The following is a 22,630-nucleotide window of genomic DNA, read 5'->3' as shown; positions in this document are numbered from 1 at the left end:
GGGTGCTTTCGACACGTGCGACGGGCGCTAAGTGGGCGGCTATGCGCTATCATTCGGCCTGCCAGCCGTTTCCTCTTATCATAAAACAAAGGCGGGAGCACAGGGAAAAACAACAGCAGCGTCTAAGCTTTCATGAAACAGAAAAATACTTGGGTAATACACTATCAAATTGCAACCTGAGGATTACTCTTCGAAAATGATACCTTAAGTGTGTTTAAATATTTTGCTCAGGAAGATCCAAACTTTGCAAGAAGTGGTTTGCAGGAAATTTAAAACAATTTAAAAAATATTTACATTTGCATAATTAATTCTGAAAATGTGTAAGTAAACCTTATAGTAAATACCTTTAAATGAAATTATTTTAGGGTATAATGAAACAAAAACAAACAAAAACAACACTCAGACAAACTGAACAAACAGAATATCGTAGGAAAAGAGAGCGAAACAGGGGAGCAGAAGGGGAACGGAGTGTGAAGTAGCATTGGGCGATAGCGGAGAACAAGCAAACGTAAATGCGTTGGAGGACAAGCACTTGACTACAACAACTAAAGTCACAAAAACAACTCAGGTATGCAGTGTAAAAAACGAGTAAAAAACAACATTCTAAAATACAAAATTACGCTGCTTAATCACAGAGATCGCTTATGAAAAAAAGAATTCCATTCATCAATTTGGAGTCATTAAATAAGTAAATTGAGACTCCCCTACAAGCCAGTTTTCGATTCGGGTAACTTGTTAGCAATGATTTATTATTAATACACGAGTTCTTAATCTTAAGCTTAATATAGATTGATTTACATTTGTTTATAAAAATCCCTTGAGGCACTGGAATAAACTGAAGTAATTAAGTGCAAGTAGTTTATTTTATATTAAATGTCAGAAAAAATATGAGGAACATCGCAAATAAGTTACAAATCTGTATGATTTACGTGGAGTTGAGACTCCCCTTTTCGCTCAGTGTATGCTTAGCGGCGACAGTAGCCGTCTCTGTTAACTGTTAATGTTCACCGGTGACAACGAGCGACAGTGGCAACAACAAAAGGCGGTAAGCACAGCTGCAGGGCAGTAAAATATCGACCGGATTGTCAAGAGCAGCAGGCCGAGCGCTGGGAAATGCGGGGAAAATTCGGGAAAAGGGGGTGCTACTTCGTACGGCTGACATTTAAATTAGAGGGCGGAAAGAGGGAAAAGCTTCGCCCAAGGAAACGAACCAAGGAATTCCAGCGAGTGAATGAAAATGTAAAAGCGAAAGGAATTATGAATGAGTTTTTTGAGGACAGCCAAATATGAATGTTTAATGCTATACTTAAGTTCTAGCCGTTAATACAGCTTTCAAATAAAATAAATAGACATGCAAGCAATAACTTATTGATAAACATGAATTATGCGTTAAAAATTCCTGTTTCAAATTGTATTTTTCGTTAGGAAATTAAAAAAGTTTCAGGAAACCCTGAAGTTGACACTCTCAAATTTCAATTGAGTCATTTTAATCCCCATCCGATTTTTTCCATCTCATTCAATAGTCTCAATTCGATTGCAGTCAAGTAGATTGCATTTATTCTGCGAGGATTGCACCGAACTGATAACTTGATTTCTCTCCTTTTTCCTCGGATGCCCCTTTGACGTGCACAGGAAATTGCGTTTAAATGAATCAATAGATAAAAGCTTTTGCCAATTGCATTCGCATCTATTGCAATGAAGCAGGGGGAATCCTTTGCTACACAGTGCAAAATATTTAGGTTAAGCAAACAACATACTTTGTTTCAATCTTATCAATATGCAATCTTATCAAATGTCTGTGAATAACGTATCACTTGAACTGTAAAGGGTTTATATTATAAAAACTTAAAAATGAAAAAAAATTTCAATTAATTATAATCCGTGTTTGTTGAAGTGTAGGCTTGAACTTGGCTTTGTGGGAGTGAGATGGCAAGCAGAGGAGAATGAGATGGAGCATCTCTTTATGTGTGCAATTTCCGTTTCTTCTGCAGGGCTTTCGGCTCCCCTCCCCACTCTTTCTCTTAGCCGTTCTTCCTTTCTCTCCCTATTCCTCCTTTTTCTCTATTTTCGCAATGTAACGACTTTTGCGGAGGATGCGACAGATAACAACAAAAGCAACAACAACAATGACAAGTCAAGGAGCCTTGAAGTTGCAGCTCCTGCTTCTTCTTCACCGTTTTTTATGTATCTTTATGTACACACAGATAGAAAATAAACAAAAATATTTAATTTTTTAAGATCAATAGATAAGCTTAAATTTTTTTATAATATGTAAATTAATTCACCAATAAAAATATTTAAAATTCGCTTAAGTGGATTACATTTTCAACTTACTGCAGTTTGTTTTCGGTGTATCTGTGACTTGGCAGTGACTTGATTTCAAAGCTGAAACTGAAGCCGGTTTGCGATGCTTTTTGCGGCCTGTTTTGTGGCCTGGTCCTTGAACTGTCTCCCTCTCTCTGTGCCCCTCGGTTTCTCCCCGATTCTCTTTCTCTTTTTTTTGGGTCTTCCCCTTGTGTAATAATAAAAAAATAATACAAAATAAAAGAGAGGAAGTCAGGGCCTAAGAGCCAAGAAGACAGTGAAAGCCCGCTTCAAAATATTATCAAAAATTATTCGAGGAAAATAAAATCAAGCATATCTATTCTGCTTGCTCATAAACTTTTGATATCACAATTATGACATTTAAGTTAGCAAATGACTATAAAATTAAAAAAGAATTGACAATTAATACCTTGAATATTTGAACTGTACACAATTTGCCAGAAACATCAGGTAAATCCTTTTTACAATTTTCTGAGACAGTATCATTTTTTTTCTTCCCATGCTGTTGCCAATCGCATTGAACTGCATCCAAGCGAATGCAAGTGAAAGAGACAACTGCCACAGAAAGAAAGAGAGAGTGAGAATGGGGGAACAAGAGCGAGTTGCATCCAATTTGTCAAAAGCCCCGAAGCTTTTCCTTCCCAAGTGAAACTGTACCAAATTAAACAAAAATTAAATAAATACAATACAAAACAGAGTCACATGTCCATTGCATTTGGTTAACATGCAATTTGCACTGAAAACAATTAAGTAAACAATGTAAATATTTTTAAGCAACTTATTTGGTTTCGAAGCATATGAAGTATGGGTAAATGTACGTTATAACTGTTAAATTGATTTTTTATAATAGTTTTTGGTAGCAAAAAAATTAATTTGGGTAGGAAAAGCCATAAGCTTTTTTTTAAGTTGTCTATAAATCCTCCGGATTATGCATATGGTTGCAACCCTCGAGCGACACATATGCAACCCTCTTCCTGTTTACCCCCAAACCCATCGTTTTACCCATGATTTTGACCCCCCTCGGCCGTGGTTTATCTGCCCCCCGCCTATGAATTGCATTTTGAATACTCATTTCTAAGGTCTTAGCTCGAGGGATTCCCACTCCCTTTGAATGCGTGAAATGAGCAGGGCAGAAAAATCCCCGACGCACCCACCTCCCCCTCGGGGGTGTAACCAACCCTCGATCCAAAAAAAAGGCAGGAAAAACCCCAGAACTGAAAGCTAAAAGTCCAATCCGAACTTCGTGCGCCACCCTTTGTTGCTTTTCATTCATAAATGGATTTTAAAGTGGATGCAATCTGGGGCTGAAATGGGTGGTTCCGAGGGGGTGGATGCTATTATTAACATGAGTATGCACTTGGAGCCTTCATTATGAAATTAAATATATACACCACCCCCGCACACAGAACATATATGTTTTCATGCGAAGAAATACACGAGTGTTTCAAGTAAAGATTTCCAGTGAAAGCACCAATAATATATATATATATAAAGCTATAGCTTAGGCACCTTTTTCTCAAGAAAATTAACAATATATCGATTTCAATTCATAAGCTAAATACAATAATTCTTAATAATTGACAAAGTCCTAACCTTTTTTACTTAAAGTCCATTTAACCGAAATTGAACTCTTAAAATAATGCGATTAAACCAAATCCAATCAGTTTGATTAGCAAAATCAACCCTGAAGAACCCTTGCGACGATCCCATTAGAATTGAACACTTTACGGATTACAACATCGGTCAGAAATAATCCTTAGAGAGTCACTGAAAACCATCCATCAAAGTGTCAAACCGGGCAGAAGATGAATGAAAGCCAGTTAAGGGATTACATTCTGGATTCGTTACTGATATGATAAGTGTGGCGGATAAGTTAAGGGCTTAGACGAGGGATTCGCAAGTGATCTGATAATACTGCTTGTAGCACGCCAGCTGAGTTTTTCTTATTTCTCTATCATACTTTAATATTTTTGTTTCTTTTTTTCTGAAGCCGGCAAAATTGAAAGTCATGCCATTAAGTGAAAATCCTTAATATCAAGTTTAGCCAGCTCAAACTTTTAACCCCCACCAAAATTACAGTTCAGGGCCTAAAACTTCTCACAAATAAAATTGAAAAATGAGATAAAAGAAAAATAATGAAGTCCCTCCCCTCTAATTGAGTTTTGTGATGCACCGAAAAATGACTTTGCAATTTACTAACTAACTTCGGTAATTTAGTTTTGTGTAGATTTTTCGTAATTCGAATTCGAAACTTTATAGAAGAGATACAGAGAAGACAGAGGTCGAACAACATGGTTAATATAGTAAGGGTATTGTTGCTGCAACATCCAAATGATCACGTAACAAAAAACAATTTTCAATTAAAAAACCCAAATCAAAACCAATGACCATTCAGAGACACCAAAAAAAAAAGAGAAAACTGCCTTGATAACAATACAATAAACTGGAGAATATTCTCCATTAAATGAAGTCAGTGCAAAGATCTTGTGTCTGCGATAATTCGACATTTAAGTTCACTTCCAATTGAACTCAAGGAATCCATGTCAATGAGCCACAAAAAAAAAAAGACAAAAGAAGAATATCAAAAATGTGAAGTATTTTCACCACTCACGTTTTGGTTATTTTTTTATACTCTTAAGAAAGTAAAGCTTTATTGATCTGAAAATGTTAACAATTAACATATATGTATATAAAGATGATAAGTTATAGGAGAATTTCTTTAGTAAATTACAATATTTTATTAGCAGTATAAATTGCAGATTTTCTCGAGCAAATAAAAACGTGATAATTAAATTTATAAACACATTTCGGAGTTGTGTGTAGAAAATCATAAATACTTCTGTTGATTTTGCAGGCATTAAATTCTTCTTGTGTATTATAAATCTCTTGATCTTTTAGTAAGTGTGCTATAAGTTTCGTTTCGTTTTTTTCCTACTTATATTCCTCTGTTTTGCTTGGCGAGTTCTCTAATAAATTGGTCAAAGGCCTGAATAATTGCAAATTAAATGCTGCCGCAGCGAAGGCGGTTCAAGGGGGAATTGCAATTGTGGGGCAGGTCGTTTGCATAGAGCATTCCCCTCCGCCCCCCATTTAATTTTAAATTTTCCCCATTTTTTCTGTCGTTGCCAGGGGTTGCCATGGGTCGAACCATTAGTATTACTCCCACCATTTGCCCCTCATGCCATCATATCCCAACATTAGTTCTTATATCGGCTACGCGCGCGTACAATATCATTTTCTGTTATTGCTGTTTTATATTTTTTTGTTTACTCTAAAACTGCTTAGTTTGTTTATTCTTTCTGGGGCCGTTTGTGTGTGCGTATTTATATATATATTTTTACTCTTTGGTTTTTGCTTATTCTGGTTTTCGATTCGAAAACGAATGGGAATTAAAGAAAGTTGTGTTGGGAACGTAATAGGAACTGCACAATTAATTAAGTAATTTTTTATAGTCACAATCGTCTACTATTTCCCTTGGGGACTTATATTATTTTTCAATGACACAATCTCGTGACAAAATCTGTGGGCTTATTCAAATGTTTACGTCATTGAATACTCATAGGAAGACGACAATGTTTACATGAATTTATTCGCTTAAATTACATTTGTCAAAGAGCCAGAAAAGAAAGATCTACATGCACGATCATTAATCATACTCGAAGAATTCAGATAATGATTGAAACCCCGAATATCTACTTACGTGTGGCTTAAATAAACAATAATAAGAGAATACATATACATATGTGGGATTTTTGAGTTTAATTAATCATTAAAATATATATTAAGTTATTTTTGACTGATTTTACTTTATGAGATGCAATGATAATTGATTTAACCAAACTAAAACCTAACCAATTAATTTATTTCAAATTCTGTTCAAGTTTATGCGTTGTCTTGCTGGGTTTTTGCTCTCGAACATTCCGCAAAATTTGGTTATTTTACTTATGCTGCTGCCCAAATTGCTTGGCACATTCTGTAATGAACATTCCTCGGCGCTGTTGGTACACAGCAGGAAAATGAGTATTGTTTTGTTACAATTAAATAGAAAATGTAAAAAAGAGACAGAAAAAACAGTAATTAGTATTGTTCAGAATTGTATGTTAATACTTTCCAAACCGCAAGTGTTGAAATACAAACCATTAATTAACAAGCACTATAATTGAACAGCTAGAATTTTTAATTTATTCCGTTTAATGCTTGGAATTGCCTTGAACTAATTTTTTTTTTTTTAGCTGTTCCTCACTTATTTGCTTGATTATTTTGTGAGAATTTTTTTAGGCACGTCTGTTTGTCTTTCGCCAATTGACAAGTGGAAGTGTTCTTGAACTTTTTCACTAGCTTGGCAGGATTGTGTTGTTTCCAGCCTGATGTTCTCATTCGACTTGTGTGTTTCTTTTCCGCCCGTTTTTGGCGGTAAACCATTTAATGATGATATAATACGAGCCAACTAAAGCACCCAAAACACGCATACACAGGCACGTTGGAAAAATGTGGAGGAGCTTACCACGCAAGCGGTGTTTTCCCCATTTTCCCCATTCGGCACCCCAAAAATGTTCTTTTCTCATCTCACAAAATATAAAGAAGGAAAAGGTCGTTGAATGAGGTCAAGGTAGCACTTGCTCCCTCTCTCTTTCTGACCTGAATTTCGCCTCTCTTTCTTTTGTGTACCACCCATCTCCTTTGGTAGGGACAAGAAGATGAAGAAAATGTTTCCATTTTCCACTTCATTTATTGATTTGCCCGTCAGTTGTCAGAAATTATATTATTAAGGCGTTCGCTCCGCTCAGCTGGACCAACAATTTTCCCGTCCCTCCTCCTGCCTTTCGCCGCCCACCGCCCATGCACCGCCCCCCGCCGGCGGAAGGAAAAGCAGGGAAAAAGAAAGACATAAAACACATAACACAAACAAACAAACAAACGACGCTGCGAGAACATTAAATAAACAATTCGAAAATAAACGTAACAACAAAATACAACAAAATTAAGTATCGAAATCAGTCAAGATTTTCGACTAGAATATTCCCTGTAAAACTATGCATTTATAACATATATATTTTTAGAAAGAAAGCTAATAAACACAAAATATAGTTCTTGGGGTAATTAGTATTTCAACTTTTATACCTAGATTGATATTAAGGTTTTTGAATGAGCATACAAATTCGAGTTTTAAGACTTGAATAGATTGCCTATATAATTGTGAAACGAAATCCCCGAAAGTGAAGGAACCCATTATCGCCAGGAACTTGAAATTTCCCAGGGTAAATAAAATGGAAATTGAAATTGTGAGTGACGCCAGGCCAAGACACATGAATGCCTGGGTACATTGCCTTTTCGGTGTGTATTTGTGGGTTGTTTCGCCTTCTTTTTGGTTTTCGTATAAGTGTATGGCTATTCCGATTCCGAATCGGTGGCGGTGGCGGCGGCGGCGGCGGCAGCGACACTTGGCAACAAGTTGAATGGCTGGCACCCCAGCACCCCAAAGGGGCTCTAACCCCCTGATAACTAGGGGACAGATCAATATATGGACAGGTTGGTGTGTTGCTATATAGCAACACCCATATAGCTGTCTATTATGCACACACGGGCGTGATGTTTGTCGAATCCGATCGCATCGGCAATTGGTCTTTGATGTGCGTCTGCCACAATATTTTTCATATTCTCCGTCCCGACTTTCTCATGTTACCCCGGCTTGTTTTTGATGGATTCCGATCGGATTTGTGGGGCGAGAGGTGTGAACATGCGAACATGTGATTCAATTGGGTTAGGTCGGCGTTTCAATGGGTTACAGATCGTGCAATATACATATGTATTTTGTACAACACGTAAACATGGTTCCCCACCATTGGCAAATATTTTTATTGTACATTTCTACATTTTCTAAACTAACCATAAAGTGCCAACACCTAAAAATTTAATTTATCTACAACTCAAAGTTATTTTAAACTAGATCTAGCAAGAACTAAATTGTAAATGTAATGTTATACGTATATTTTTATTAGCCATTTAGAGGGTTTATATCTGCCTCGATCGCCGCCAGCAATCTGATCGACCCATTCCCAGATATACTACGCAAGTGGCTTGTATATAGATCCAGTATATGAATGATTTATCGCTGATATCGCTGTTTGTTTGCATTGTACTTTTGTTTCGCTCTCGTGTCAGCTTTATGTACAGACACATATATCGCTTTTTTTATCGACTTCCATTCCGCGAAATTGATAGACAAAGAAATAAAAATGGAGCCAATACGTATATTCGTATTTATCTATAATTTCTTTTTGTTTTTTGTTTAATGGAGAGAGAGAAAAAATCGAAGAAATTTTATAAATGTAATTGCACGTAATTGGATGCCCCCGCGTGTGTCTTTCTCGGTTTCTGCTTCGTTTTTTGTTTATCGATACCAAGTTGGGCATACGGCCAAGCTATTTATCGGCTATCATATATACATATATCATATGTTTTTCTATATATTTTTTCCTGCCTCTATCTGTGGACAGATATGGAAACGGAATGACTACAGTCCCAAAAATTGTAATGACAGGTGAACACTGTAAACAAAAATAGAGATAGTGAAAGAAAAAGGAAAGTCTATTGTGTAAGTAAGCAAGCAAACTTTATGAAAACTATTATTTATAAATATTTTAACTATTACAATACAGTTTATATATTTATTACACAAATAACGATTGCTTATCAGAATTTCTAGGAATTAAAGTTGGCTTAAAAACAAGTAGGAAAAATTTTTAATAAAAACCCTTTAAAAAAATCTTTTTCCGCTACCAGATAATAATACAAGAATACAGTTTTAAGCAGAACAAAAAAGATGTGATCACGACAAAAAGCGACTTCGTAGTCAGTTTTTTTTTATTGACAATTCTTAACAAATTGTCGCTGAGTTTTACTTGGCTTCGTGTGATAACAATTATCTTGATTGTTTTGCACAACAAACGGTAAAGAATTGAAATCGAATACAACAGAAAAAACCGGGTAAAGTACAGTGAAATAAGAAAAAGATAAAACACCAAATTCGTATCGTGGCAAGTTAAATAATAAAAAAAATCAAGATTGAAGACAGAACATGCGTGTAATGAGCCAAGCAGCGGTAAAAGTATTAAATCGCTGTTCAACAACATCGAAAAGAAAAAGAACAAGACACAGAATTACATCAATCAAAGTTTTTTTTGGGGGCGTTTGCCGACTGGTGAAACATAAAAACAAAAGAACTATCTGAAAACCAACATCAAGAAGATATAGGTAATCAAATGGATTTAATTTAGTTTAAATTTGTTGTATATTTTAATGTACTTTATAGGGTCGGAAATGTATTTATTCTTTGTTGAGTGACAGACAAGGGTATAGAAAATGTTTGAAGTATCGCCTAACCTTCAGTTTAGCTATCGGTACCGGTGCTGATAAGTTGATATAGGTCGTTATATGATGTTTTTCAATATAAATGACGAACTTGCCAACGCCCAACAGTAGCTAAACAGCGTTTTACAATCACTAATTTGAGTTTGTTTTTATTTACGATTCGCCATCAAAACTTAACACATTTTTAGTAATCTACGACCAAATCGGTTTATCTCGGCGTCTATCGCCTTGAGTGACTTGACACACTTGACTTGAGTGTTCCCCCTCTTTTGCGAAAAAGAAACTACTTTGACACTGCAATTACAATGGAGCAATTATAGAGACTAGTATCTGAACAATCTGTTTTTGTCTGTCTATCTGTTTGCGGGTAATTACATGTGTTTTGGCTCAAATGAATATGACTGCTGTCGTTTTTTGCCTTCTTTATGTTGTTTAATTGCGTCCAATGAGATAAAGTTGGCAAACAAAAACGTAATCATGATAAAATATATACTCCAAATCATAAAGGCTATCCAATCCTTTGATTATTCAGGGACATTTCCCCCTGGGTCTTTGATCTTTGACCTTATCGCTTGGGTAATTAAACGCTACTCCACGGGATTCCGTCTGAATTTTTTTTTTTTTTTTGTTCACAAAACAATAACCAAATTGCAGGGGGGCAACCACATTCAAACTCTTTGAATCCACAGCTAGTGATTGGGGAGTTGAACTCGAGAAGTTGAGTTTTAATAGAATTTTATAATATTTTGCTCAGTTTAGTTGAATCAGTCTGTAAAAGAGCAATAACATTTATTGATTGTCCGCGTTCTCCATGCGATAACTTTTATAACAAACAAAAAATTCAATGACGGAAAAAGCTTAATAAAAAAGGGGCGTTAACCCCTTTAGAAGGGGTTTCCATTTTAAATACCCTTCTTAGCTTTAGTTTTCGAGAAAGGGGGTAATAAACGGCATTATATCATCATCGTAGTTTTGAATATTATGATGATCGGCCCAAAGTCGAGGCATATGTCCGAGTACAGTTAGTTAAGTGCTTTTTACTGTCAGTCCAACTGACAAAAAACAAAGGCTTCCAAGACACAAAAAGCGAGAAGAAACAAAACAAAAACCTTTTCAGCTTTAATTACAATGCATAAAAAAATACAGTAAAAACCCGAAAACAGATTCAACTATAGCGTTTCTGTGTTGGACATTGACCGTCAAATGAGAAGTCTGAAAAGTGTAACACGCCTCGTCGCATTTTTAACCCTTCTCCGCCTTGCCCCTTTGAAACCCAAAACGATGGGGTTAAGAGTGAGTCAATGCCAAGAACATTTTATGGTTTAGGCCACGTTTAATTAGAAAGATCTGTGTTTTCCACCTAATACAACATGCAATTCATTTTCTTAATTTACAATTAACCAACATTTTTCTCCTCTTCGTTTTCAGATATTATCTATCGATTTGTGATCAGCAAGAACGAGCAGGAGCAGTAATATAATGGTAATATCGATCGGTACGATGGGCCTCGTGCCGCAGCCACATCGAAAATTTGCAGCGCATCGTAGGCTGTAAAAGGAAAATTCCGCAACAGAAAAAAATATATAAAAAAAAACTGCAACGCAAATTGCAGATAGAGGATAGGATATAGCCGATAAAAGAGGAAAACCAGGGGTGAAGCACCACCCCCACCCACCGCCACACAAATGAGGGTGCCACCAACAGGTTGACCACCTAAAAAACAACAAAACAACACAGTAATAAAAAAGCCAACCGCACGACAAATAGAAAAGGCAATAACAACACAAACCATAAAGCCTCCGAAAGAGACAGAGCGCTAAAAACAAAGCGAGAGAGTGTGTAAACAAAAAAAAAGGCGAAATACAAAAAAAAAGAAGTAAAAAAACCCCGAAAACACCTCTGGAAAACCACTAAAAGCCCGCAACAAAATGTTACAAAACTCGAACGCCGCTGCCGCAGCGCATTCGGCAGCGCAGGCGGCCTCAGCGGTGGCGACTCCGGCAGCGGCGGCGGCAGCAGCGGCATCGGCAGCAGCAGCTGCAGCGGCGGCGGCCGCAGCAGCCGCTGCGAACAATGCAGCTCTGGCCGCCTCCTCCATCCAGCCCAAGCTCATCGTCATCCGCCGGCGGCCGAACCAGGGATTCGGCTTCACGCTGCGCCACTTCATCGCCTATCCGCCGGAAGATGACCAGGCAACATCAGCGGCGGGAGCTTCGGCAGCGGCGGCTTCGGCGGCAACGGCAGCGGCCAACTGGCCACAGGTGAGTGGGGATGATGGCCTTGAAGTAACAGGGCGTACGGTTAAGATTAAAGTCCACGGCTTACAGGATTAAATGAGCAATAATAGGGACAGAATGTACAAGATAGATAATGTATTAAATGCGATTATTAAAGTTTCCAAGGAATAGAGTTTTCCTGCTTTTTAACAAATTATTAACTTGCAACTTTATTTTTTCCCAAAATATTTTTTATTAAGCATTATTATTTTAATTTATTTAGAAGTTAACATTTTTTAATACAATTTACAAAAACTTGACTTAATTGCTCGCAAAATAAGTGCAAGTAAGTTATTGAGAGTGACTGGATGAGTAGGAGGAAAAGAGAGAGAGTTGCGCATGCGCGCCGGTCGGTCAAGCAATTAGTCATCGGACTCTCCCTCTCTCTCTCTCTTTCTACTGATTTTCTCGCTCTCTGTGTCAGCCGACGCGCTCTGCTGAGTTGCTGCCTCAGTCGGTGTCGACGTCGGCGTTTGGCGTTACGTGAGCGCTGCGCACGCGCGACTTATTCAAATTGCCGCTTTTGCTTTTTCTGCTTTCTTTTTGCTTTTCCATTTGTGCGACTGCAATGCCCTGCACGAAAAGTTCAGCAGGGGTATACTAATATTTTAAAAACCTGGATAGCGTTTGCTAAAACAAAAGCTTTTTATGTTAACTTTATAAAAAGGAAAACATATATAAAATAGAAAATTAAATTAACTCTCACTTTATAAATTCAAAATTCATTTTTCAAAACTGGGATATAAAGCTTCGGATAGAAATATGTTTTTTTAATATAAAATTGAATAAATGACACCCTTGCGTATGAGCAATATTGTACAATCTGTGCGTATGAGTGATGCAATTCTTATTTGTATCTTGTAAGGGTGTTAAAGTGTACAGAGATCCTCCCTTCTCTTTCTCTTTTAGTTTTTATTTTTGCACTAATTTGCGTTTTGCTCACTTCACTTTTTTGTGCCCGTTTTATTTTTGTTGATATTACAACCTCTGCTCGCCGCTCTCACTCTCGCGCACTCTCTTCAAGCTCTCTCCTTGTCGCTCACACGGGGACTCAATCCAATCTACACTCTTCTCGCAAATATTGTTGCTTCACGATCGACAGCACTTTCCAAATAAATAGTACTTTATAAGTGTAGGTTTATCTATTAAATTCACTTTTTGTTGGTGATTATTGCTACCAAAGTTAAGTGACTTAGATTTAAAGCATTACCTTTATTTTGATTTTTGCTTTTCACTTTTAAGTTTAAGTTTTGTTTCGTTTAGATATCCTTTGTCAATTATTTATTTTATGTTAGCATTAATGCAAAGTTCCAATATACGATTTAATCAGTTACTAAGCCCTTTTGTAAAGAGCAGACTATTGGCAGGTTTTTAATAACTGATTCTTAGTTTTATCACCACCATTGTTCATCTGAGTAACTATTTTTTTGTTCGGTTTCGTTTGGTGTGTAGGAAGCCTCCAGTATGGCCGGCAGCAGCAGCGGCAGCAGCAGCAGCGTCGGCGTCGCCGGGATCACCGGTTTGGAGCCAACGTCGCCGACGTCGCTGCCGCCGTACCAAGTGAAAGCGATGGAGACCATTTTCATCAAAGAGGTGCAGGCGAACGGACCGGCCCACTACGCCAACCTGCAGACGGGCGACCGCGTGCTGATGGTCAACAACCAGCCGATCGCTGGCATCGCCTACAGCACCATCGTCTCGATGATCAAGCAGACGCCGGCGGTCCTCACGCTGCACGTGGTGCCCAAGGAGTGCGATGTCCTGCAGATGGTAAGCTCCCCAAACGGGGTTATCCCCTTTCCTTGTAAAAGCTAATCGGCAAATCCGATGTAATGTGCATGGCGTAAGAGTAGGTGTCGCAGAAATCCATTCAAGTTCAAAAATCTCTTAGATCACAGATCTTTTAGATCACAAGATACCTTGGAAATATCCGAAAAGTGATGCACCAAAAATGTTGTACATATGTTAATCGGTTTAAAATATCTACGAAGAAAAAATAGGAATTCATGTGACTCACACATTTAAAACAGTGTAAAATATGTATTTCCGGGAAATCGATGTATGTTGGTGTGAAATCAAATCAAATCACCAAATATTTTGAATCATATTTTGTTATGATTAACAAAGTTTTTATGGTAAATTGAGATGCAATCGATCTTTTATTAATCAATGGCACACAATGCTATTGTTATTTTTAAAGAGCTAAATAACAGCTTTGTATAGCAGTTACAGTTAAACATATTGGGAAAAACCCAATAAACAAATTATTGAAAGCATTTTCACATTTTTATAGGAGTGATTGATGAACCATTTTAAAATAAAAATAAGCCTTCGAGAAAAAGAAAAACAAGTTATTTGAATAGCGAATAGTGATAGTAATATCACTTTGTTAAGCATTTAATCATTATTTTGATTGAAAACAGGTAATTGAGAGTGTGACTATTAATAAAATACGCCCACCGAATAATTTGTTATATTAAATTATGATCTCTAACTTGTTTTCCTTCGCTTTGTTTGCTTGTTTTCTCAGCACTATACGAGCATTGCCCACACGCCGGAGTCGAATCGCCTGACCATGTCGACGCACTCGCCCTCGCTGCTGGCCAACGGCTCCCACAAGACCACATTTCCAGCAGCAACAGCCGCAGCAGTTGCAGCGCCACCGCAGCAACATCAGCAGCAGCAACACCAGCAGCAACACCAGCAGCAACAGCAGCAACAGTTGATCTCATATCCCGCTGTTGCAGCCGTGACCACATCATCGCCGGCAGGATCGCCGCACTCGCATCCCAACTCCCATCATGCACCATCCCTGCACGGAGGCAGTCGATCGGGCAGCATCACCAGCACGGCCAGCGCGGGCATCACCATCCTGAGTCACCAGTTCTACCCACAGCAACAGCAACAGCAGCAACATCAGCAACAGCAACAGCAACATCGCCATCCGGCGCTGACTGGCGGCAGCAGCAGCATCGATTTCGGGGACATGGCACATGGACTGCGGCAACATCAGCAGCAGCAGCAACAGCAGCAACATCTCTACCAGCAGCAGCAGCAGCAGCAACATCATCATCAGTTCATGCGGTAAGTCAACAAAATAAATGAGCTCACCTTGGCGAACGGCAACCAGCGAACAGCAATTGACGTCACACACGATGGCAATTACAGCGGATTTTCGGATTTTGGGAAAACAGAAAATAGCCCACAGGTTTACAACGTTTTGAGATCAGCAAACAAGATCTATCTAAATCGAAATCATTTCAATGTTTCCATCCAAGAACCCCGTTATAAAACACTCAACAAATTTTCCAAAATATTTGTGAAACAAAATTTGCTACTCCTAAAGACTTGAGATTAGGGGAAACCCATTTCCAATCTAATCGTGACAAAATCTATAGCCCACGAATGACCAAGCGAAACGATACGTTTTGACTTGATCAATTGGTATTTAATTTACATTTGGCATATTAGGCACAAATCCGCTCGCAAACTAAACAACTAAATGCCACCGGGGGGCAAGACTTGAAAGCCATCGAAGTACTTGGCCAGCGGGACGGCCAAGGCAAAAAGTCCATAGCTCTTGATAAAGGTCCAACAGAAGTGATCGTTATAGATGATCATGAAGGAAGTGCGCACCATTCGCAGCAGTCGAAGCGATTTCTTTTTCTCCACCATAGCGAACTGAGAATTGCCCATAAATTTAGCATTGAGAAGGGTGTATTGTATTGTATTGTACTGTGTTTTGTTGTGTTGTGTTGTTAGGTGCCGGATAACTCACCTGATTACCTTAATCAACGGAAATAAAAACTATATAGATTTTTTTCCAACGAAAATTCAGATGTATGTGCTCTCTAAAACGTGTGCTCTCTGAAAAAACGAAACAAAACTGGTCGGTTGGGTCCCGGCAAGTACACTGAAAATTCAAGGGCAGCTGCGTTGAAAGGAAAACTTAGTTTGGACTTTAAAACATCAGCTTACTCGCTTTAGGACTTGTGAATTTATCAACATCTCAGTTTATTTTTACTAAGAGTCCAAGAATATTCAATTTTATAATTAGAACCACAAAAAGTATATATTTTTTTGACCACTGTCCAGTTGAGATCTGGTGTGATTTATGGTGGCAAAAGTTGAGAGGCGGTCAGTCTTCTCTCCAGTCTTTAATAACATACATAACGTACATATAGTATATGTGTGCATGCATATTGCACATTATTTCACTTTCATTGCCAGCAAAAAATAAACAAAACAAATAAGTGAAAAGCCAATATTCGAAATTGGAAACGAGAAAAGCCGAATGATTAAGAGGGAGGAAAAGATGCAAATGGAAATGGCAGCGCTGAAAATTAAGCTGATGAACTAAATGACATTAACTAACTGCATAATGAACAACGGCGGATGGCGAACAATGTGCATAATTAAAAACAATTGTAAACGAACACTGTGCGAAAGGTTTTTCAGTCCCTGGAGGCTATACTCATCTATATATATTTCCCACTTGGTATTTACATCTCATCTTCTGCATTGTCTTTAGTTTGTTTGTCGCTTTAAAGTTGTCCATTAGTTTATTTGAAAGTATACACGGATTATGATGACCGAATGCCATCGCCATTGAATATTCACCATCCTTCAACTCTATGAAACATATAGAGCAAATCGACAGACGAATATTGGTCGCCATTGTGGCTGCGTCGGGGCCTTTTTGGTGATTTCATCCCCATTTCCCCCTCGAAACCCACTCCATTTCTCCATCATCTTGCGTTCTCATTTCGAGCATTCCTCATTTCAGTCTCATTTCATTCATCGCTCGCCTCTCGCTTATATTTCCATGCATATTTGTCATTGTTTTGCGTCTGTCTGTTCTGAATGAAAATTATTTTCCATATATTTCCCCCGCTGCCTGTGTAGAGATGTGCAAAAATTATTTATTATTTCGTATTCTATAAAAAGTTTTTGTGACGTGAGCGGGAATATAATGTGCAAGTGTTTCCCCATCCCCTCCCCGATTACAAAGGGTTAATCTACAAAGTTATACGAAGGAGAAGCTCGAGCCCAAGCGAAAACATTTAGTTTGATTAGATTTTGTGGTGAAAAGAAATTGAAATAGTTTTTCCCGCCCATCAAACTCTAATTTCATTATCTTCCTTTGTTTACAATTTCTCCCATTCTTTTTGGAAAGTTTGTCACGTTTGCAGTTGGCTGCATGTGCAATTTTCAAATTACGTGAGTTGGATTGGGCAAACTTTTGTGAACACCTAGAGAACTGTCGGTGGAAAGTACACAAACACGTCCATTGGCCAACTGACAATATCCCCAAAGTCGGATCTTTTAATTGTGAGATAACTTCAGAAAACAGACAGCTTCGTAAAGTGATTGATTATTGATTGCTCTTAATGTGTACATTGTGTTTGCTTCATTTCAAATTTGTACCCTTGTCGGTCAATTGTTGAATTAACGAAATAGATTTGTTTTCCTTTAGATTTCGTTGTTTTTTTTTTTTAAGTTAGAATAGATATAAGTAGTAAAGGTTGTACGTAACAAGTCTAACCTTGCTGAATGCTTCGACACATTTATTTTTGCAACCGCATACATTATTGAGAATTATATTTAAATTCAAAACGCAATATCGGACATTTCTCAACCACCGCCCCCTTCAGTCGCATTGCGTATACGCAGCGTGGCTGCACATGAATATGAATAAATAAATCAATTTTTATACACTAACAACAAACCCATTGACTAATCGAGAGAGAAGAAAAAAAAAATGAAGGAAAAGCAACGCAGAAATGGAAAAAATAATAAATAAATAACCGCATAACCTTATGCACACACAACGAGTGTGTGTAAATGGACACCTCGCAACAATAACAATAAATTTGTTGAGCTGCAAAGGCGAATATTTGCTCCATTGTTAAATGATTACGATAAATTTAATTGAATTTTGTATGCCATCCGAAGAATGGGGAGGAAATAATGCCTTCAATTCCCGCAGACATCAAGTCGTCGTCTTGTCTTCTTTTTCCCTTCCGTTTCTTGCGCTTAAAGCGAATGAGAGATTTATCTTTTTTTTTTTTTTTTCTGTTTTTTGAGATTGAGATGGAAATTGAGACGACTCAGATTGAGTTTGAGTTGATCTGGCGACTCGTTGCGGGGGGCTTCATGTAAGTTATTCACTACTCCAAACATTCCAAGCATGTCACTGAAGCAATGTGCACTGAAAAGAATATTACTGGATCTAAAGGGTTTCGAAATACATATTATATATGCCTGATGTACATGCATCGCATTATCCTTTTGTTTGCTTACGCATTTGTACACACTTGATTGAGTGATTGATCGCCTGATCAACTGGCTGATTGATTGATTGATGGCCGGCGAAAATATGTCATTGAAAATGCAAAACTCAATTTTTGTGCGTAACATTGCGAGCACAGTGGATGCGATTTGTTTTCAGAACTATTTTTAAGTAAAAATTGATTTGACAAAGACAATTGAATTTTTATATTATTGTTTTAATTTTTTATTTTTGGTTATTTTATTTGTGATTTAAGGGCAATGTTCTTTTGGCTACTTCTTTTTGGCATTTTACCCACTGTGCATTATCCAAATTTAACTACTTTGCTTTGACAATTACGTATACGCCCTGCGGTTGGTTGGGTGGGATCCACCCCTCCGCCCACTCGGCAAATAAATAAACAAGGCAAGGCCAGTCGCAGGGCGAAGGCGGGGAAAGGGGAAAAGGGTGGAGCGGTATATATACATACGTACATATACATATATATATATTTGGTCAGTCGGTGACTGATAGTGATATAGTGATTCCCACTCCCGTCCTGTGCAAACTGTGGGCAGCTCCCTTCGCCCACTGACCGCCCCTCACTTCTTTTTTATTTGTTTATCTATTTATTGGTTATAAAATACAGTGGGCACTGTATCCAGTCGAATAAGTTGGGTACTTACTTTTCTCCAAAAATCTCCTTTCCCAGCAATAACATTTTATGGTTTGAAGGAAAGAGTGCTTCAAGGCGTTTTTCAACATTCGAAAGTGTTTTTCAAAGACGTATTAATGTGAAAGTGCTGGAAGTGCTGGGAAAAGGGCCTGTTAAGTTTAGTAGCAGAGTGATTACTGTATTGAAATAATAAAAAAAAGGGAATCATGCGAGAGGAGAGCATCAGGCGGTGGGTCGTTCGCCATTCGGTCGCTGCCCACTCAATGGGTCTCTTTCAATTGCTGAGCCTCTGCCGCTCTTTAATACGAATTTCATACATGCATACAAAGCCAATTTTTGCTGTGTGTTTTGTTGTGCCTTTTTTTTTTTATTTGTATTTTCTTTTTTTTTTGTTTTTTTTTTTTATTTTAGTTTAGTCGCATGGACTTTGCGTAGTACTTTAGTTTAGTTGACGATGGCGAGCGGTTCGCGCAGATTTCAGATTTTGTGATACGCGGCGAACGAAGTTTTTGTAATTTTAATTTATTAACTAGCATATATTTCGGAGATGGAATTATTTTCGCCCTGACTGCTTTACACTGCCACAAAAATGTATACGCTACCATTAGTTGGTGCCAAAAAACCTATGCTCATCCAAATGAAAATGATACGTTTCGAGATCGATAACACTAATGAAAACAGGTTAAAAAGCATACTTATTTTTCTTTTAATTTGTGTCGTCTTGCTGCAATTTTTTTTCTGTGCTGCTCTCATAATGATAAAGTGTGAAACAAAAGCGAAACAATTTGAGAACATAACAAGAAACCACAATTTGCAGAAACCTTGTCCGAAAAAAAGTACATTAGATCAAGAGTTCAAGTGTTTTCAATGAGGCGAAGATCAAAGCGTCGAAAGCGACTCCCCCACCAGAAACTATAAAAAACAAAAAAACAAAAAACAAAAAAACAAAGACCCAATGAACGTGACTTGTGTAAAGGTTTTCGCCCTTGAAAAGGTTGCAATCAATGGGTTCCATCAGTTCAGTGTAAAAAATCCCAATCATCATAGAAAACGAGTGTTTCTTTCGATTGTATAAATTTATATTCAAAATGTTTGATTATATTTCTTACTAATTTGAAATAGATAAAAACAAAAACAGGAAATAAAACACTTTAAAAACAATAAAGGGTATAAATATGTAAACAACAAATATTTTGGGGGAAAACAAGGTAAAATTTGTGGAACTTGCAAAATCGAACACCGGGAGAAAATACGAATGTGTTTATAGGTTCTCTCTTTTTTCCCCTTTTCTCAACCAAACCCTGCTGCTTTTGCCGCTTATCAAATGTGTCAACAATTTTTTATTTATGACTTGTTAATTGCAAAGAGTCGCAAGAGTTGGCAAAACGCAAATCAGACAACAAAAAATAATACAAAATGTGCCCACAGTGCACACAACGAGCAGACAATAAAAGCGCGAAATTCCGCACAGAGAAAAGGGAAAGAGCTTATAGCTAACATATTATATATGTGTGTACGAGTATACCCCCTATAGATACGGCTAATTCGCTGGCCGCCTTTTATCGATATGCACCAACAATATGGGATATATATACAATACGTGGGGTGATAAGGGCTTTTGGGGGCTTTTGGAGGGGCGCGATGAATCAATTCGAATTGAATTGTATGCGAGTCACTTGTGTCCAAACTTTTCTGCATCGCACATGCATGCACAGAAAGAAATATTGCACTTACAAAGAATATAAAAAAGATAATGTGTAACACTTGTAGGTTTAATGGTATTTAAAATATAATAACATAACTTATAAATACCATTTTCGCTCGGTGTAGTATCCACATATTGAATATTATATATACAGCTTATGCATAGATAATAATGCCACCGAATACGCGCTCACACACCAATAATCACACATTCATTTGTTGGGGACACGCGCTCCTGATCCAAAGAATTTTTCTTATTGCTACCTGCTCTGCCATTGCACAGTGGTATAAATTGAAATTTTAATGCATTAAAAACATGTTTGATTTATTACTACAAATAATAACGCCTTGTATAATTACTTTTTTTTTTTACTGTATTTTAATATATTAGTAATAATAAGTTATGTTTTTTTAAAATTGAATAGAAAAGTGTGTACCCTTGCCCACTGTGCGCTGAAAGCTAGGCAATGGAAATGTGTGCGTTTCCTTTATACTGCGACCTGTGAAATATGATCCAGGGATAGAAAAAAGGGGGCGGGGCAGGAGGGGGCGTGTATGCCTTCTATTCATTACCTTTTGACCTTGACAGTCTGCCGGGGTTTTGAGCCTCGAGTGTGGGAAAGGCTTTTAAAAGCGAATTGAATTAAGCATCCTGGCGCACACACACTGTCATTTACCATACTATTTTTAGCCCTACACTTTCGTTTGAGGATCTCGATGGAGAACGGGGATGCCCAGGATGCGAGGGATGCGAGCGATGGGCAAAGAAATAAGGACATAGTTAAACTAATTTGCCATTTCTAGTGAGTGAGGCTAAAACTCCATAGGCACTCTTCTTCTTTGTGCAGCCATATGAAACTTAATTATTCCTGTTCCCTTTGCTCTCAGCCACTTGAACTTTATTCCAAATCTAATTTGTCTTGTTTTCCTGCTCCACTGCTGGCCGTCCAGTCGAGTGCCCACTGTGGTGGCGCACAGCCAGCGACACGGAAAAATGTCCAAAGCCTGTAAACAATTTGACGTATCACAAAAGGCTTTTAGCCATGAAATGATGTTCATGTTAAATTCACGCCAATTAAGGATGTCAGCGGAGAATGCAGAATTTTTGACAAACACGTGGCTCTGATTGATAGTTCAAGTTCATTTTTAAATATTTTCTACAGATTTTTAGTGCACTTAAACATTTATGATTTATGTGTGGTAGCATGATTGTCATTTCTTGTTACACAAGTCGGAAAAGCAAAGCATTTTTTTTTCTGCCGAGTGGTGTGTGAAATGTCTCCCTCCCTTCCACAAATGAATATGTAAAACGCATTGTTTAACTTCCGAATTTCCCCTCCGTTTGTTTGTAAGTCATGGTTGGATGATAATAAAACAGAGATTCATGTTTTTCACACAAAACTTTTGTGTCCAGCAGTGACTGTTATAAATGGCGAAGTTTTTGGTTTTCTTTGTTTATTAATATGAATAACACAATGCAACAATGTAGTTAAATGGCTTTCATTTAATAATATTTTGAAGTTACGAAGTTATGCTTTAAAATACCTTCCTTTTAGCCTGCTGCGTCTGATTTCCAAACACCTGTTGAGCCCTCCACTGAATCACTGACTTCTTCGTTTGGCTGCTAGAAATCCACGGGCAATAATTAGTTGCACTTGAGATGTTCAAACGGAAGCAAAATAGAATTCGTTGAGGCACAAATAAAAGTCGTATTTCAAAGTATTAAGAACAGTGAGCTATAGATATGTTTTCCGCAAAATAGGGAATGGAATTTAGCCATAAAATGGATAAAGGGGGGTTGGCGGGGGCGATCGTGATCGGGGTGCGCGATTTCGAATATTGCGCATGCGCCGCGTGTGACGACAGCGACGGGGAGCCCAAAACTGATTTCATTTCATTGAGCGACTGACAAACTGACGATGGCACGTGCCATCAAATTGTGGGGCTGGCGGACCGACTTGGGTCGCACTGCTTTTGGCCGACTGCCAATTTGGAGCTACTGCCGCG

The 22,630-nt window shown here is 37.9% G+C and overlaps 2 protein-coding genes across 9 annotated transcripts in view; one reads left to right on the top strand and one right to left on the bottom strand.

Moving 5' to 3' along the window:
- LOC108094411 (serine-rich adhesin for platelets) overlaps nucleotides 1-22,630 on the top strand; it is a 37,537-nt gene that overhangs the window by 5,483 nt on the left and 9,424 nt on the right. For all 7 annotated transcript variants that reach the window (XM_043209533.1, XM_043209531.1, XM_043209532.1 and 4 more), the window contains 3 exons: nucleotides 11,125-11,957; nucleotides 13,425-13,742; nucleotides 14,503-15,056. In XM_043209533.1, coding sequence (XP_043065468.1) covers nucleotides 11,625-11,957; nucleotides 13,425-13,742; nucleotides 14,503-15,056 — 1,205 coding nt within the window. In that variant the 5' untranslated portion in view covers nucleotides 11,125-11,624. The remainder of the gene's footprint in view (nucleotides 1-11,124; nucleotides 11,958-13,424; nucleotides 13,743-14,502; nucleotides 15,057-22,630) is intronic.
- Nucleotides 15,399-15,897, bottom strand: LOC108094414. 2 transcript variants are annotated; one of them, XM_017194985.2, is made up of 2 exons: nucleotides 15,759-15,897; nucleotides 15,399-15,653 (listed from the first exon to the last, which is right to left on the bottom strand). In XM_017194985.2, the coding sequence occupies exon 2, from the start codon at nucleotides 15,645-15,647 to the stop codon at nucleotides 15,471-15,473; it is 177 nt and encodes a 58-aa protein (XP_017050474.1). In that variant the 5' UTR covers nucleotides 15,648-15,653; nucleotides 15,759-15,897; the 3' UTR covers nucleotides 15,399-15,470. The 2 variants fall into 2 exon arrangements, with proteins under 2 accessions (XP_017050474.1, XP_017050473.1); XM_017194984.2 differs by having other exon boundaries at nucleotides 15,751-15,887.

The sequence above is a fragment of the Drosophila ficusphila genome, unplaced genomic scaffold (assembly GCF_018152265.1).
Source record: "Drosophila ficusphila isolate 14025-0441.05 unplaced genomic scaffold, ASM1815226v1 contig_197, whole genome shotgun sequence".
NCBI classification, from domain to species: Eukaryota; Metazoa; Arthropoda; class Insecta; order Diptera; family Drosophilidae; genus Drosophila; species Drosophila ficusphila.
The sequence above is the reverse complement of the archived record's forward strand: the minus strand, read 5'-3'. Positions and strand labels throughout refer to the sequence as shown.